The sequence below is a fragment of the Patiria miniata genome, unplaced genomic scaffold (assembly GCF_015706575.1).
Source record: "Patiria miniata isolate m_02_andy unplaced genomic scaffold, ASM1570657v1 HiC_scaffold_9, whole genome shotgun sequence".
Taxonomy (NCBI): Eukaryota; Metazoa; Echinodermata; class Asteroidea; order Valvatida; family Asterinidae; genus Patiria; species Patiria miniata.
Genome location: NW_024037076.1, coordinates 9975001 through 9991490, shown reverse-complemented (window position 1 = coordinate 9991490; position 16490 = coordinate 9975001). Strand labels below are relative to the sequence as shown.

At 41.2% G+C, this 16490-nt stretch overlaps 1 protein-coding gene across 1 annotated transcript in view; it reads right to left on the bottom strand.

Annotated features, from left to right (window-relative positions):
* The window catches only part of LOC119720455 (mucin-5AC-like), a 47134-nt gene extending 30886 nt beyond the window's left edge, over positions 1–16248 (bottom strand). Inside the window, exon 1 of the mRNA XM_038190127.1 lies at positions 16059–16248. Coding sequence (XP_038046055.1) covers positions 16059–16248 — 190 coding nt within the window. The remainder of the gene's footprint in view (positions 1–16058) is intronic.
* Between the last annotated feature and the right edge of the window lie 242 nt (positions 16249–16490).

Below are 16490 nucleotides of genomic sequence, written 5' to 3'. Positions count from 1 at the left end.
TATTTTTAATGCACTGTATAGCGAGGTTATGCTGCCGATCGTTTACCGCGTATACGGACGAATAATGACGAACGCCTTGACCAAGGTTACTCGGGATCGGCGAGTGGGTCAGGCTTGAGTTAGCTCGACAAGTCACGTGAGAGGTAATTCGAAAGCTGTTGGGCTTGCACGAGTAAGTGCAGGCAAAGTAATTGAACGCACTGTTGATATAACATTTTAGCCCGATCGGCCCAGCAGTTATTTCGATGAAAACCATTGCCAAATTGGACCTTAAAGATTACGTCATGTGGCACATGAAGACGCCATCATTACGTCCATCAAGACAGGCTTTCTTTGTTATGTGGGCGTCGATTGTGTAAAGTTTGATTAAGGTATAAACATGAGAACTATCAAAAGTGCCGCAAAGTCGCGGACAAGGTCTATTGGATCTGGGAAAGAACAAAAGAAAAGAAAGAAGAAAAAGAAGGGGGAAAAACAGAAGAAAAAAATATTGCTTTTTTGCACGTTTTGGAGAGCCAATTACCAACCAGTCGTAACAAGTCCTACAACCCTAACAGCAGTTTGTATTGCAAGTTTAGTTCGATATTACAAAGGCCGACTGCGGGCGACTTAGACATCGAGGCGATGAAAAATTAATGCATGGTTGGAACGGTTAGAATGGTGTCCTTCCTGCTCGCTTGGGTTTTCAAGCGAAACGCATCCAACTCTTGCACGTAGGTGTAGGACAATTATCTCCTAATGGCTGTTGTTAGCGATTCCAAGTATCCTAAATTCACGCCCACCATTCGTGCATAGGTATATAGTCCTTTCGTCAACCATCCATTATACCCAAATTGAACTGGAAATAATAACGCCCACGAGCTGCAAACACGATGTCGGTGACTTCAGACCATGTAGGCTATCAGCTAGCTTCAGTCTCAAAAAGTGGGCCACCGGTTTAAAATGATCGAAAGGCCCCTGCTCATTGCGATTTTTGGCAAGGTATGCACATCTTTAATTGGAAAATGTGTGATAGCTTCGCAATGTGAGCGGTGGCAGTTTTATGGGTGTTATGACTTTCAATTGTTATTCTTCAAAATGGCCGCCATTATGCCTTTTACTGCTTAATTATATGTGATTAAAAAGCATGTTTTGGCCGCCAAAAAGCTGCCACCGCTGCAATGCTAATTTCCAACTATTGGGGTGGATACCTTGCCAAAATTTACAATGACCATTATTCACCTCATTTAATATACGTACCGACCAGACCCCCACCCCCAGGCTGATGGCCTGATGTGCAGCCAAGCGCGGATCAGGCGATCGAACAAGGGTTTTAATATCGGGAACGATGATACGTGCACCCCCCCCCCCCCCTTGTACTGTGCTTTGCCAAGGTCGTACAAATTGAAAACACACAGCGGAACGTGTATAACTAGTAATCCAGAAAAAAAAAGTACAATGAACCTCGTACGTGTTGTGTCATGACAAATCACCGACTGTCACGCAAGTCTGGTGAGAAAAAAAACATTTCTAACTTGCGAAGAAGGAAACTAGTGGAGAAAATAGGAAGAAAAATGAAGACTAAACAAGAACTAGAACCATTCAAATTTAATTACAATTCCAGCCCTCGGAAAAATGTTTCGATCTGTTCCGTTTACCCTTCCGTACGATTTGCAACTTTCCAGATAATCTCTGCTGATCTAAATTTTGAAGCACGCAAATAATATATATTTACCATTAACAGGAATTGGTAGATCCAGGTTTTGACAATTGTTTAAGAGTAAAAGCCCTGGTTCGTCAGGAGCAAAAATTATCAGTGGTGGACAGCTGAACTTTGTCAACTTTTTCATTGAAATAGACATAACTTGGGAGTAGAGTATGCAAATTACGTGAAATTATCACATGCAGTTACTAGTAAATAACATGAACTTCATCCCCATCATATTTTTATGAAAACGGAGTGAGCCTCATTTTCTGCTTAATATTTTTTTTAATGCGGTCACTTTGTTTTTGACTTACCCTGTATAGGCCTTCAATTGGAATTGAAATGACCAAAGCGACCAAAAACCTAGGCATTTTCATACCAGGCTTTCGATGTTTATCTTTCACTGAGTCCAGTGTAACATTATTTGGTTAATCCCCAAAGGCAATTAGTTGCACCACAGGAGGCAAGTCCAAATGGCGCTGAACCCGTTGTTTGTGCATCAATTTCAATGATCGAAAAAAAGAAAACATTGTTTCATTACTGGACAAAAAAGAATATTGCGTTGGATATTTAATTCGTGAAAAATGTAGGTGCGTTTAGGCCACTGAGGCTCGATTCGGGCACGCTGTCAAGTCGTTCAGTCAAGTTGGCCTTTATCAGGCGTCTTAGCACCGATCCTACACAAAATATATACTTCAGGACGTAGCAGAAGTATTGTGCAGTTTTTGTCGTCATAGATTAAGTATGTACCCAGAAAATAGGCGTCAGATTTCGAAGAGAACACCTTTATCCAAATTTCGTTTTTGATTAGGCTTTTAATAAGAAGTTTTAGACAAAATCCCCAACTGATGAAACAAAAGCGACATTTCATTGTTTATTTTAAAGCTTAAGACATTGTGCTCGGTATTAACAGGGTTATGCAGTTATCAGTTACCAGAATTCAATAATAAAGACCAAAAACGTAGAATCGTGAATATTCAAAAATATAATGAGCTGGCTTGACTGTCTTCGACACCAGATCGGGCGCAGAGCCCTGCAAATCTTAAAGCCCCCGCGCGCAGGGGGTCTTTGTTGACAAGTATTCGTGGTATTTGCCACCAGTACTGGCCGTTAATCACGCGTCTAACCAAGAGTTTGGCCGAGTCGTTGATCCTTCTGTGTAGAATCCGTGGTCTAACCATGGTCTAACCAAATAGTTTGGCCGTGCTAACCATAGCCCATATGTGGGGTGATTTCCTTTCATGAACATTACCCCACGTGTGAAATCTATAGAAAAACATCACCCGGATGTGAAATCTTTAGAAAAAAAGATAAAAGGAATACATATGCCATCACCAAACATGCCTCATCTGTCTAGTCGTCCGAGTCGTTAATCCTTGTGTGTAGGATCCGTGGTCATTTAATTGTGTAAAGAATTAAAATGTACCATTGTGATATACTTGATTTATTTGAGTCGTGTACGCTGTATAACGAATTGTTGTGTAATGTTACACAACACAAAGCACGGAAGTAATGAGAATGACTTTCCGTAGCGGCATAGAATACACGCTGGAATCTGAACTAATCAGATTGTTTGCATAAAATTCGCTAGCGATTCAAAATACTCCCAAATGTTGTCTACAAAATAGAAAACGTTTTCGCCAAATCGGTGATTGAACATCAACAGCCAGCATCATTTGGTCTGGATACCAGGCTACGTGCATTGCAGTGATATTTTGCGTGCGTGGAACCATGCAGTAACCGGTACCGTACGTACGTGAACAATAGCCGACTTGGACACCAAATCTACATTGCTCTTAATTTGATGGGGGGGGGGGGGGCAAATGTTCCCCTGCTCACGCTCGGTAAAATGATAAATTGAGAATATAATGAAAAAGTTAAGGAATTTTGGGGCAAGTTTTGCTCCCGCCCCCCCCCCCCCCGGAACAAATCCTGGCGACGCCCATGGACAATGCAATTTATGAATAATAATAAACCACACATTCCAAGTAAGGTACTGTACGTGGGCTACGTGTGAGTTGTGTGCAGACTGTGCATAATGTGCATGTGTATGCCATTAAAAGCGACCACGTAAAACTAGACTTGGAAAAATATGCGTTTTGCAATCCTCTGAGAGGAAAAGGCACAAAAGTAGCAGAGATTCGGATAGAACGAAGGATCTGTGGTACAGCCAGGCCGGCCTGCCAATTTTCTTTGACATCCGCATACATTGTTATTTAGCACCCTCTATGATACTTTTATGATACGTACGCAGGTATATAATTATTTCTCCCCCCCCCCCCACGGTTTGGCGTGCAGTGCGATAGCTCAGTCGATACAGGATCGTGATATTGCCCCGCGAGGTTGCGAGTTCAAAGCAGGGTTTTGCACTAGAAACTTTTTTTTCTTTTCAAACCTGAGGCTTCGGAGATTTTTTTTTAAGGGAAACAAAGTCTGAATTTCAAAACGTTCGAATTCATTTTTTTTCTGCTAATTTTATATTTTCTTCTCATGTTTTTAGAAAAGTTAAGTCCAAAACGCCATAGCGTACGGCCATATGCGGATGTCGTTTAGAAGAAAAAAAAACGCGGCCGGCCTGGCAAGCAGTAGGCATACCATGATCGCGCAATTGTCCCAGAACGACTGCGATCATCACGTAAGGATCGGTTCAGGCTAATGCAAGACGTGTGATTCCAAAATTAACATACATGACTACAAGAAAAAGTGGAGTTGGGCAGGACATGTCATGAGAAGAGACAACCACAGATGGACCCTGAAAGTAACGGATTGGACGCCATTATCATTGAAGAGGCGAAGAAGAAGACAGCCTAAGAGATGGCGAAATGAAATCTTTGATTTCATAGGGAAGAAATGGAAACAACTGGCAAGGGATCGAAAAGCATGGAAAGTTAGTGGAGAGGCCTTCATCCAGCAGTGGATTGAATTAGGCTAATGATGATGATGATGATGATGAGTACATGCCTACGTCACTAGATATGAATAGTTATGACGTTTCGCTGAAACTTTCTAAACAGAGGGCGCTGTGTATAACCCCTTTTTAAAACTGTATAAAGGCCTGCAAATGCGAACAAGCTAATGTATTTGTTACAGGGTATTAACATTAAATTCCTTAAAATGTCGTTAAGGAAAAGATATTTAAAAGTTTCAAAAAACATGCATATACCAACTTAAAGTGAAATACATGCTACCGGTTGAAATGAAATAACTGTATGTTAGTTGTGTTCAGCATTTTTTTATTGGGGGGGTTCAATTTAAATTCAATGTTTTCGAGAAAATGTCGTTTTGGGTCGTTACTTTCTTTCCCTTTCCACGATCGGTAAAAGAGGGACAACTGTGTTGGCATTTTTTAAATGTTCTGCAGGTTTCCCCAAACATACCACTCATCACAGCATTTGCATGATATATAAACAAATGTATCATGGGGTTGACGAGTTATTGCGAATACGTTTGCGTTCCTTGGGTGTGTTTTATTTTTGTAGCTTGCGATCCCTCGAACAACCGTGCGTGCGTACACCCATACATGTGTTTAAAATTATGTACATGTGTGTACATGAACAAATTTTACTCGCGTTATGGTCGGCCAGACGGCCTTTGCGTACTGGGAAAAAACATTGAATCTGAAATTATAATGGAAATTACAAAAGTAGAATAGTAATGCATACTTTGGGTCGAAAATAGAATTAAAGGAAGAACAATAATTGAACCGTGAAAAAAATGGCAAACGGTACGAACCGCACGCTGGCAAAAACGATGTCACCTTGAACGGGCGGCCACGTTGGGCCGTCCACTTGAGGCACAGGCCCAGCTTCCGCCATGCGCAAAATCACGCTGCGTTAAATACCAGTTAGCGGCAGAAAAACGCTCACATTCACAATTTCTACCGCTGAAATGTTTGGGGTATTACCATCCCAAATATTTGAAAAATGATAGCTAGTTTTTCGTTATCAATTTGTACAGGTAGGTACGACATGGCTTAGGGTTGAGTTAACCTAGGTACGACTTGATAGGTAAGATTTGACTCGGGTATGAGTTGAGCCCTGCATCGGCTTTCTGAATATGTCATCGGGAAGGTACCTGTGTTGTGGCACGGCCTTTACGCTGTTGCACTGACAATAAACGTCGATGAATAAGTCGTTCGTTCTGGAACTGTCCTATATTCGAAATAACTCGAAAATGACATCATTACGTTTATATAGTCTTTACATGGCAGTATCTTTCAATTATTCAGGGAAACTGCAGACATAGTTTTAAAAGTGGATTGATTTACGCTAACTTTAAAGACTTTTTATTGGGAAAGTGGTTTTTGATGTCTTTTTTTCGCAGAAAGGTTTTCAAAATTGGACAATCTCAGCTCATAATGTAATTGTAAAATTCAGTTTTTATATTCTCCAAAATGTTCATGAGTTAGGCCTAAGGCTGTCTGTAATTTGTGCAAGTTATGTATTTTTTTCCGGCTGATCAACGGGTGCGGAATGGCGTAATACGTCTTCTGTAAAGATTTGTCAGAATAGTAGAAATCTTATGGTCCGGGAACCAGATAAACTAAGTGGTAATAAGTGCATTAGCATGAATTATACGTGACAGGGAAACCCCACGGAATCAGGAAGGAACTGAAAACCCCCAATGCACATGTTGACCCAGGTGGGGTTCGAACCCGGTCACAGTGAAAAAAGGCGAGCAAACCATTACGCCGACCTATGACAGACAGACTTTTCATTAATACGATTCAAAGGAGAGTTCTTCTAGCGACTGTACTGACATAAAAAAAAGACTTTGCCAATAGAAAAACTTCAAACACCTAACGTTGTACCAGGCGCCATGATTTTTTTTGTACTGAAAATAATATCATATAAATCATTGAACATTTCGACGGTGTTTTCACAAAGTGAGAAAAACCTCAATATCATACAAAAAGGTCATTCCGAGATAATCGCCTTTGAAGCTAATCATTTTTTTCAAAACACCTTTTCGACTAGTTTTTAGTTATAGACTAAAGGAATTGCTGCATTGTCAAGTAACGTATGCTTTGTTCTTTGCTAATTCAAAGTTGTTTATTAGAAGTCTCTCTTAATTAAACTGTAATTCATTAGTAAAGATCAATACAAGTTTTTTTTTCACTTCTTGAAAACAGCAAAACACAGAGGCCTCACTATTTTGTCCTATTAAGTTGTACACACTCTGTTACTTCGTGAAAACATAAAAAGGTTCTAAGAAATTGTAACATTTGCGCGTCTGACGTCAATGCAGCGCGCGCGCATCTGTTCTTTATCGACATCGTTCACGACGTGCGAGTCCAATCCTGTCCAATCGCATCCTTACGCGGGTGTAGAGAAAAGTTTTATTCCTTTGGCCCTGCTAACGAGGTAAGTTTGTGTCACTTCGTGAAAACAGAAAACACGGATTTTAGGCATTTTGTCAAATGTTTGTTTACGAGAATTACAAAAGTAAACAGTATTTTGCTTTGAAACTCAGCCAAATTCTTCCTTTTGTCAAATGCAATAAATTGGTCGGCAAAACTCAAACTCATTTTGAATTACGAGTGTCCCGCTCCTAATTACGTGGCGGGGTCCCATGCAGTATGCACAACTTAACAGAAAGCACGCAACTGAATGGAGAGCGCGCAATTTGCGCTGTGATAAAAGAAACACTTTTTAACAACGTACAATGTCCCTTCAGTGCAACAAATAAAATGTATTCATACCAAGTGTATGGTCTTTCTGCAAAATTCGTTCGGAAAAGAAAATAGAATTGTTGTAAAAAGCACGGACACACTAACTTTAATTAATTGAATTTAATTTTTAATTAGGAGTGTTCGAAGTACCAGGAATTAAAAAGTCCTACAAATTAAACGCCTCGTTTTTCCGCCGTCGGACTTATGAGGCGTCGGACTTATGAGGCGTCGGACCTATGAGGCAGAATAAAATAAATGTTATGCCTCATAAGTCCGACGCCTCGTCAGACCTATGAGGCGTCGGACTTATGATACGGTCCCGGACGGGATGCAGTTTATGTTTATGGAGTTGTCATTACGACCCTTAATGAAAATGGTTATTGCATAGATAAAACAAAACGTCGATGTCGAAGGATATTAGCAGCAGCGTAGCCAGGAATTTTTCAGTGGGGGCGCTGGGGGGCTGGAACATTTCATGGTGCGTCATGTAGATCAATGATAATTTTTTTAGAAACTCAATATCTCATCGGGGGGGGCGACAAGGTTTCGTGGGGGGGGGGGCTGTTTCCCCCTCCCCGTGTCTACGCCACTGGATATTAGACACACAGGTCTGAACTCACCCATAGCAGGTACTGATGACGCTGGGACTGCAACGAGAAGAAACAAAATGGCCCCGAAGAGCGCCTCTGAACACCGTCGCTGACGCATCTTGCTCGCCTGGGTTGGCCGGCGATGGCCCTGCCTTGAAACTCGCCCAGGTATCCCGCTGTATCTCTGTCGATATACAGTCGAGCTGCAGACAGGCAACACACTGTTCTGAGACCAATTTACAATGGACGATACAACACGTATTAGGTGTTAGATCCAACGACCCCTTCCCCAGTCTGCAATCGACAGCTCCGAGTGCGATTACCACGTAGGCACAGAGCAAATGAATCCGAATCGTTAAACTATTTCCTTAAAACAGGAACGACGTCATCAGGGGAGGCCAACTGGAAAGGCTGGGTAGAAATCTTTTTTTTTTTCCTTCAAAATTGCACGAAGTCATGGTGGAAAATCTTTCAAAAAATTCACAGACCGTGTCATCTGTGCGTTTGTGAATAGCATACAAAAGTGCAGACTTGGCCAACGTCAGATACCTGATAAAAACCAATTGCTGCAGACACCTCTGAAAAACCAAATGACCGTGTCACGTTTTGGTGCTATATAGCTCCTGCGTTTCAGTTGAAATACTTTGCACACAGTGTATATAGGTCTTCATCTTTTAACCCGCGTGTTGCATTAAAAACAAATAGTCACGATGTAGGCATATAATACGTTCTTAGACCCATTTGTATTTTGTCTCTGCAATTGTTCTCGATATATAATGTAAAAATGTGTAAAAGCCAACTGTTTTACTTTTCAAGGTACGGAGCTTTAAACACAACCGCCGTTTTAAAGTTCTGTCCACGGATCAAAAAAAAAATGTGTTCTTTCGGCAAAACGAAAACAATTCACACACATCCTTGTGTGATTTGTTTTGTTTTGCTGAAAGTAGGCCTACACTGAATTTTCGTGTGATCCGTGGACAGAACCTTAAAACGGCGGTTGTGTTTAAAATTCCGTAACTTGAAATTTAAAGTGCATGTGTTTTGAATGATTTTTGTACTTAAAGAAAGCTTATGGATTGGGCTTTCATACCCTAGATTTTGAAAAGTGCTACATGCAGAACTTCACTAAAACAATGGTCCTGACATTTGGGTTTCGGGTTTTTTTTACTCACCCTGTATATGTGTAAGGGAAAGAGGTTAAGTCTTAAGACGCATGCATTTATGAATCTTAACTCCTGTTTGCATTCCATAAATAGATAGACGTACGTTGTAGGAAAAATTATAATTGTGATCACTAGACTTGTTTAAGTACAGGTCTTTACCAACAGTTGGCGCCACCATTTTCACAGATGATTCCGCTCCAAAGGATGGAATTCAGGCAATGAGACCGCCCGCTATTTTTTGTTTACTCCGTTGTAGTATTATTTGGTTGGTATTTTGACAACACAAACACCAAGCTCCAGGTTCAAAAGGTTCGCGTAAAGCCCCATGAACGTTCAATGGCTTCTCAAATTTTCCCGACTTAATTGGAAAATAATTGGATTTTTCGACGCGAATACAAAATCTAGATATTAACACGAGTGCGCCAATCTGCATGTGCGTTACATATAAATGCACACAGTAAATCACAGTAGTCAAAAATGTGGGCTACGGGGGTCCCAGTGCACCCTTTTAATTATTGGCATGTCCCCAATACGAAAAAAAATAAGATGTTAACAGTGAACATTAAGGGATTCACACACTCAGGAGGCCACTAAAACGAACCGCCTCGGATTGAGACTACATGCATTTTCTTAGCACCACAGTTGGAGGCTGGGCGGTACTCTGGGTACGGTACGGGTATGTTTTGCACGCCCAGCGATGATCGAACGCTGATACGATATACAGCATCTACACAGCCTTGCAATCAAGGCTAGGAAGTCCGCGGATATGCGGAAAACTTTCATGCTGCATCTCAATTTTAAACGTTGACTCGCCAGACGGGCTACTTGGAGAATGGTCTAGTCCGCCGCTGTTTTACTCGCATTTCGCTAGCAGGCTACCGCTATGGTCGATATTATATAATATTCCCTATAAAAATTATGTACAAATAACTAAACAACTTTGTTATGCAGCTATAGCCGTGAACGAAACAAGCAAACCAGACACGGAGGGAGTGGGGGACCAGTTCGTTTTGTTGTAAGTCCAATTTCTTGATTAAAAGGAATCTAGTAATTCTGCGAATTTGTACTGAATGCCCCGAGGAGGTGGGGTGGAAAGGAGGGCACAGAGAAAGAAAATGTATTGGCATATGTAGGCCAGGTAAGATTTTTTAGTCAAAATCATATAGAGGTCGGGGGGGGGGGCGGTGAAATGTCACCTTCAAAATCTAACGTCTTTGTGGCGATATACAACATGACCTTTGACCTCTAGTGGTTCTCGGTATCTTCTTGCCTAATGATAATCGAACTATTTCAGAACTGTAGCAGAGTGTATATCACTGGTCAGCAGGGTGTTTTGTTGGGCAAGTTAACGCCGACATTTGGTGATTTTTCCCTATGTTCACTCTTAAAAGAATTCCTTAATCCCAAAACCATTGTCCAAAATCTTCCTTCCACTCCAAAGGCCCCCCCCCCTTAAAAAAAAAGACTTTGGGGTAAAACATTTCTCCAAAACGTCTCAGAAAAACAAGTTCAAAGACCGGTTTAGAGCCGAGAACCTCTATTTCTACAAACCCTCAAGTGCAGAGGCCTAAAACACTGTCTATATTATGAGGGAGAAAAAAAGACAAAACAAAGTAAATGTTTTACTGGTCTGCACTCGTAGGGCATTGAGCGTAACAGTAGGTTACCCACAATGTTTCGCCTTTCCGTAATATCGTGTCATTTTTCCCATAAGCCGTCACAAAAAGCCCTAGATGTTGAGTACATGCAAACGTAGCGGGTATTCCTACTTATTAAGGCGTTCCATTCCAAATTACAGCTTCCACTATTCCAACACCCTATAGGCATCGGTCACCCTCACAGTACTTTGAGTAAACACGTTTGTTTGATTCACGTAAACAAAATTGTAAAAAGAAACACTTTGAGTGCGAGTTCACGGGGTGAAAACCTAGGTGAAAGCCCTTAAAATGGTGTAGTATTCCTAACAATGGTGGGTTAAGCTTCACTACTCGAGCGAATTTTTACGATTACTTTGAATGCAATCTGTTTTGTACTGACTGAAACGTGTGTCAGCCTTAGGGGGTTAAAATATCGCGATAGACTCGCGTCAGCGCAGCACCTATAAATATTGTCCAATTACATGATCTACAAATGGACGCGGAACGCGCAAAATCTGAGACGAAGAAAACTTTAGGTTCAGCATTCCAAAGGGTTGTCCAAGGGGCGTGGAAAACTCGCAAACGGCGATAGGTCAATTAAAGCTCAAGCTAAGATCGTCTTAGCTTCTTTTTTTTTGAATTATTAATTAATAATACTTAGAATGTCTGGATCACCAGGAACCCAATCAGTGTCTGACATAATTAACGGGAAAGGGTTCATAATGAAAAAAAAAATGTTACTTTACATCGCCTAGGCGTATTTCCAACCGTTAACAAAGCCGTGTAATTATGAACCAAAGCTGTCAACATCTGACTGGGGCCGCCTCGTCATGCGAATAACGTCCTCGAGCTCGAGTTCACAGGAAGGCCGATGGGTGAAAGCCTTTTTTTAATAATTGCGCGCTGAGTTTGATTATCCCAGCCCCAGCGAATGTCCAATTACTGTAATATAATCTGTCTCCCGCTGACTAACGTGTGTCAACAAGAAGGTATTAAAGTTAATGTGGGTGTTTTTTATATTATTTTTAATTAATAATAAATGATTTTCAAAGGTCTGGATCGCAAGGAATCCAGTCTTTGTCTCTCATGTGCGGGGAAAACTATTTTTACTGGTTTGTTTACATCAACTGTGCGTTTTTCCAGCAATAAAGTCATGAAACTATAAACAAAAGTTGTCAATATCAAACTGGGGCAGCTTTGTCATGCAAAAAATGTAAGTGACAACACGCTGTTAGGAACCAAGTCCCACAATAATTGTTACACCTGTGTTTGAAGAAACCTCACTGAAAAAAAACGTGTTTTCATTGAATAAAAACTATAGCGCTCCAACGTTTCGACGGGGACCGACAACATTATTTTACCCCACCGTTTACCTTCACGTCAAATATAATTTATCTGTGCCGACGTTTAATCGTTTTTACTTTTTAGTTATCTTTCCATCTATTATTATTTCGTGGACATCGCGTTTACGGCCCCACGAACGAATGCCATTTGAGCTCTAGTACAAAATGCATTGGTTGGATGAGTGATAACAGGCCTTACTACCGGTTGGCATGTTAATCGCGAATGCTCTATGTTGTCGGTTACTCGTATAACATGTAAATTGGGAAAATCATAAAACTTTAAGCAAAACCGTCCCTTATGTAAGATATACTTGTTCCAAAATTGTTCAAAAATTTAACTTCGGGATATAACAAATGGAATTGTGCAGTTTTTGTCTTCAAAGATTAATTGTTTACCCGGGAGATAAACGTCAAATGTGACACCTTATTCGAGGAGAACACCGTTAACCCAAAATCTCGTTTTTAATTAGGCTTTCATCAAAATGTTTAGAGAGATGTGGTCCCGAAACAAATGCGACATTTAATAGCTCATTTTAAAGTTAAAGATAGAAATGTGCTCGGCGTTAGCATGGTAATGTTGTTATCACTTATCAGAATTCAACATAAATGTTCTTGTTTTCCCCGATATGTAGTAAAAAATAATATTTAATAATAAGATGATCTGCAGCATAAGGCGAATCATTGGCTTGCTTGGAATCAAGCCCGGATTAAGTGTTTCGTAGGCACTAGGCACCTGTTTTCCGAAGAATGGAGAAGGAAGGGGAAAGAAAGAGCGAATAAGAACAAAGTGGAGAATGTAAATAATAAACACCGCTGATCAAAACTCCGCGAAGCTAAAATCAGGTTCTGCAACCCATGGCAAAAGATTGTACATTCGGCACAAGCTGCCGCGCGAAGTCGCTTCACATACGGGCGTTGACAGCTACAGCTGTGCAAAACACAAGCACGTGCTCTGTCGCTCGCAGGCAGTTACGAATTGAGCTGATTCTTATTCGTGACGACTCAAAATAACGAGGCCATTTTTAGATAGAGAGTCAAGCTACAATTTTGATATTTGCGCCACACAGCATCTGCAATCCAAACATTTCCCGGAGCGTCCCCGGACCCCACGCCTTCAGGACTTCGCGCTCGCATGTAAATAATTCCACTATATAGGATTTAAAGACCCCCCCCCCCGCAGTCTGGGATTAGGAAACAGGCCTGAACAAGATTTGCGCAAAAGTACTGATCATGTACATGCAATTTCGCGACAATGACATAATAACATTATAGTATGTTAAGAGATTGAAGTTTTGACTTGAAAATTGCTGCTTGGTGCTTGACGTATTTCCGGTGGTAATTTATTTCATTCTGCAAAAATGGGAATAATGAGAACTTGTAGCAATCTTTATGTGCGGATGGTTTGATGAAAGAGATTGCTGCCTGTTGTGTTGTAGAATGGTTAGGTTTGGCCTGGTATGAGTCCGTATTGCTGGCAACGATTTTGTTGACAGATTTGTAGAGGAGGGTCAATCTCTGGGCAGCTCTACGATGTTCCAAGGGCTCCCATTCCAGTTGGGACAGCATTTTGGAGACGGTCTCCCTCTTTGTGTTGTTGTTGAGGACAAATCTGGCAGATCGTCGTTAAACCCCTTCCAGCTGTAATCTATGTTCCTTATGATGGGGATCCCAGACTGATGAGCAGTACTCTAGACGAGGTCTGACTAGCGTTTTATAAGCCCTCGCTTTTACTTCAGAAGAACAGCTGTACAGATTTCTACGTAGCAGTCCAGGATTAGGTTAACTTTTGCGGTGATACTTTGAATATGAGTTGCCCAGCTTAATTTGTTGTTGATTTCGACTCTAAGTGTGGTTGGTTACTTGTAGTGTCACGTCCCCAGCTTGTAATCTGCTAGAATTGGCTTCTCTTTGTGAGTAGTTTGCATGGTGTAACATTTAGACTTGTTGAACTTCATTTGCCATCGTTGTTCCCATGTGCAGAGGTGGTCAATATCATTTTGAAGATCCTGGCTATCGTTGATGTTGTCTATCTCTCTGTAAAGGATACAGTCGTCTGCAAATAGCCGTACTTTCGATGTAATTCCATTTGAGATGTCATTCACGTACGGCAGAAATAGTAATAGGCCTAAGACCGTACCTTGTGGGACACCAGATGTTACATGAACGGAAGATGAAGTTTCACCCTGTATGACAACTTGTTGAGATCTCTGGGTAAGAAATGTCCCAATCCGAGTATGGAGTGAACCATTTATTCCGGAATGGCTAAGCTTAGCTAAGAGTCTTTCGTGCGGAACGCAGTCGAAGGCCTTGCTAAAGTCCATAATAATTACATCTACTTGGCCTTTGTTGCTTTGTGTTGAGGATCTTAGTAAGGTCATCAATGGTCAATGCAAGTTGAGATTCGCATGACCGGTTCTTGCGGAATCCGTGCTGCTGATCATTCAGGTATCCATGTTTTTCCAGATGATACATTTTGTTTGAATGGATGATGTGTTCCAGTAATTTACAAGGTATGGATGTTAGTGAGACTGGACGATAATTCACTGGCTCTGAGTGATTTCCTTTTTTTGAACAAAGGAGTGACATTCTCCCTCAGCCAATCAGCCGGAAGTTCACCTGTACAAATGGACTTCTGGTATAAAATAGTCAGGAGAGGAGCAATACTGCTGGCACATTCTTTGAGTAACCTTGGAGTTATCCCATCTGGTCCTGGTGCTTTCTGAACGTTTAATTCCTTAAGGAGCTTCTCCACGCCATGAGTAGATATGTGAATAGGTGGCATGTCTGGAAACTCGGATGCTATTTTCGGAACACTGTTGCGATCTTCTTCCGTGAATACAGATTGAAATTGTTCATTTAAAGCATTGGCTTTCTCGACAGCTGATGTAACAAATCCTTTTGCAGTATTCAATACCTCAACACCTGACAAATTCTGGCGGGTGTTTTTGATGAACCTCCAGAACGGTTTTGTGTCCCCAGTTTTTAGACTTTCTCGAACTTCAAACAAGTACTCAGATCTTGCTTTTCTGATGGTGCGGTCAGTGATACGACGAAAGTTTTTGAAATCATCCCAGTCCTTGATTGTATTTGAGCGTTTAGCTTTGTTATACAAACGCTGTTCACGGCGAATCATCTTTAAGTGTGAGCGATTAACTCATGGAAGTTGAGTACTACTCTTGGACAGCCTGCTCGGTATGTGTTTTTCAACTCTGAGGAGATTATTTCAGTTTTTTTTTTAATTTGTCCAAAGATGGTCTACAGTAGAGTGTTTTATGACATCTGGTGTAACTGTCTCTGCAAACTTATTGATATCTTCATTGATGAGTTCAAAGTTGCCCTTTTTGTATAAGTAGACTTTCCTGCGGGGAGTATGAATTCTCTGCGGAGTCAGTAACACATCAACAGGGACAATGTCGTGGTCACTAAGTCCTGGGAGAATATGTGTGTTTTGAACGAAAGACGGTATGTTCGTAAAAAGCAGATCCAAAACATTACCATCCCTAGTTGGGTCTGTTACCACCTATTGTAGGTTGTACTCTAGAGCCAGATCTAGCAACTGTTTGCTTACTGCTGGATACCTGCCACCACTTATAAAGCTATTTCTGTCCCAGTCTACGTCAGGGAGGTTAAAATCCCCAGCAAGCCAAATAAGAGTGTTCTTTGGAAGCTTGAGAAGAATTTGCTCCAGCTGATTGATACATTCCTGGTCAGTAGTCTTGCATCCTGTATCAGATCTATAAAAGACACCTATTAATAGACAGCTTGACTTCCTTTGATGTGGATGCTTGCCCAGATAGATTCACAGTTATTTTAGAGATTTGGCTCTTCTTTTGACTATCAATGATGTGTTCCATAAGTTTGCAACAGACACACGTCAGTGAGATAGGACGGTAGTTAGCTGGGTCGGATTTCGAATCTTTTTTGAAGATGGGCGAAATATTTGGTATCTTCCAGTCTTCTGGGAATTCACTCTGGTCTAAACTTTGGCTGAAAATAAACTGCAAGACGGGTGCCCATCGGACTGAGGCAGTTTTCAGGGCAGCATTTGGTATCTCGTCTGGTCCAACAGCCTTGTTGACTTTGAGGGAGGAGAGTAGTTTCTCTACACCGTCAACAGTGATCTCCATGTCTGGAATATCTGGGTAAGGACTTGGCGGCATTGAGGGGAGAACTGGATCTTCACATGAGAAAAAGCTTTGAAACTGGTCAGCAAGCTTATTGGCCTTGGTTTCGTCGTCGACAATGGTCTGCATACCAACATGATCCTTTCGCCGAGGTCTTACGTAGTTCCAGAATGTCTTGGGGTTGTTAGAAGATGATAGATCAGCCACACACTCTCAGTTTGCCTTACGGAGTTCTTTATCAACTTCAGTTCGGATTTTCTCAAACTAGTCCCAATGTT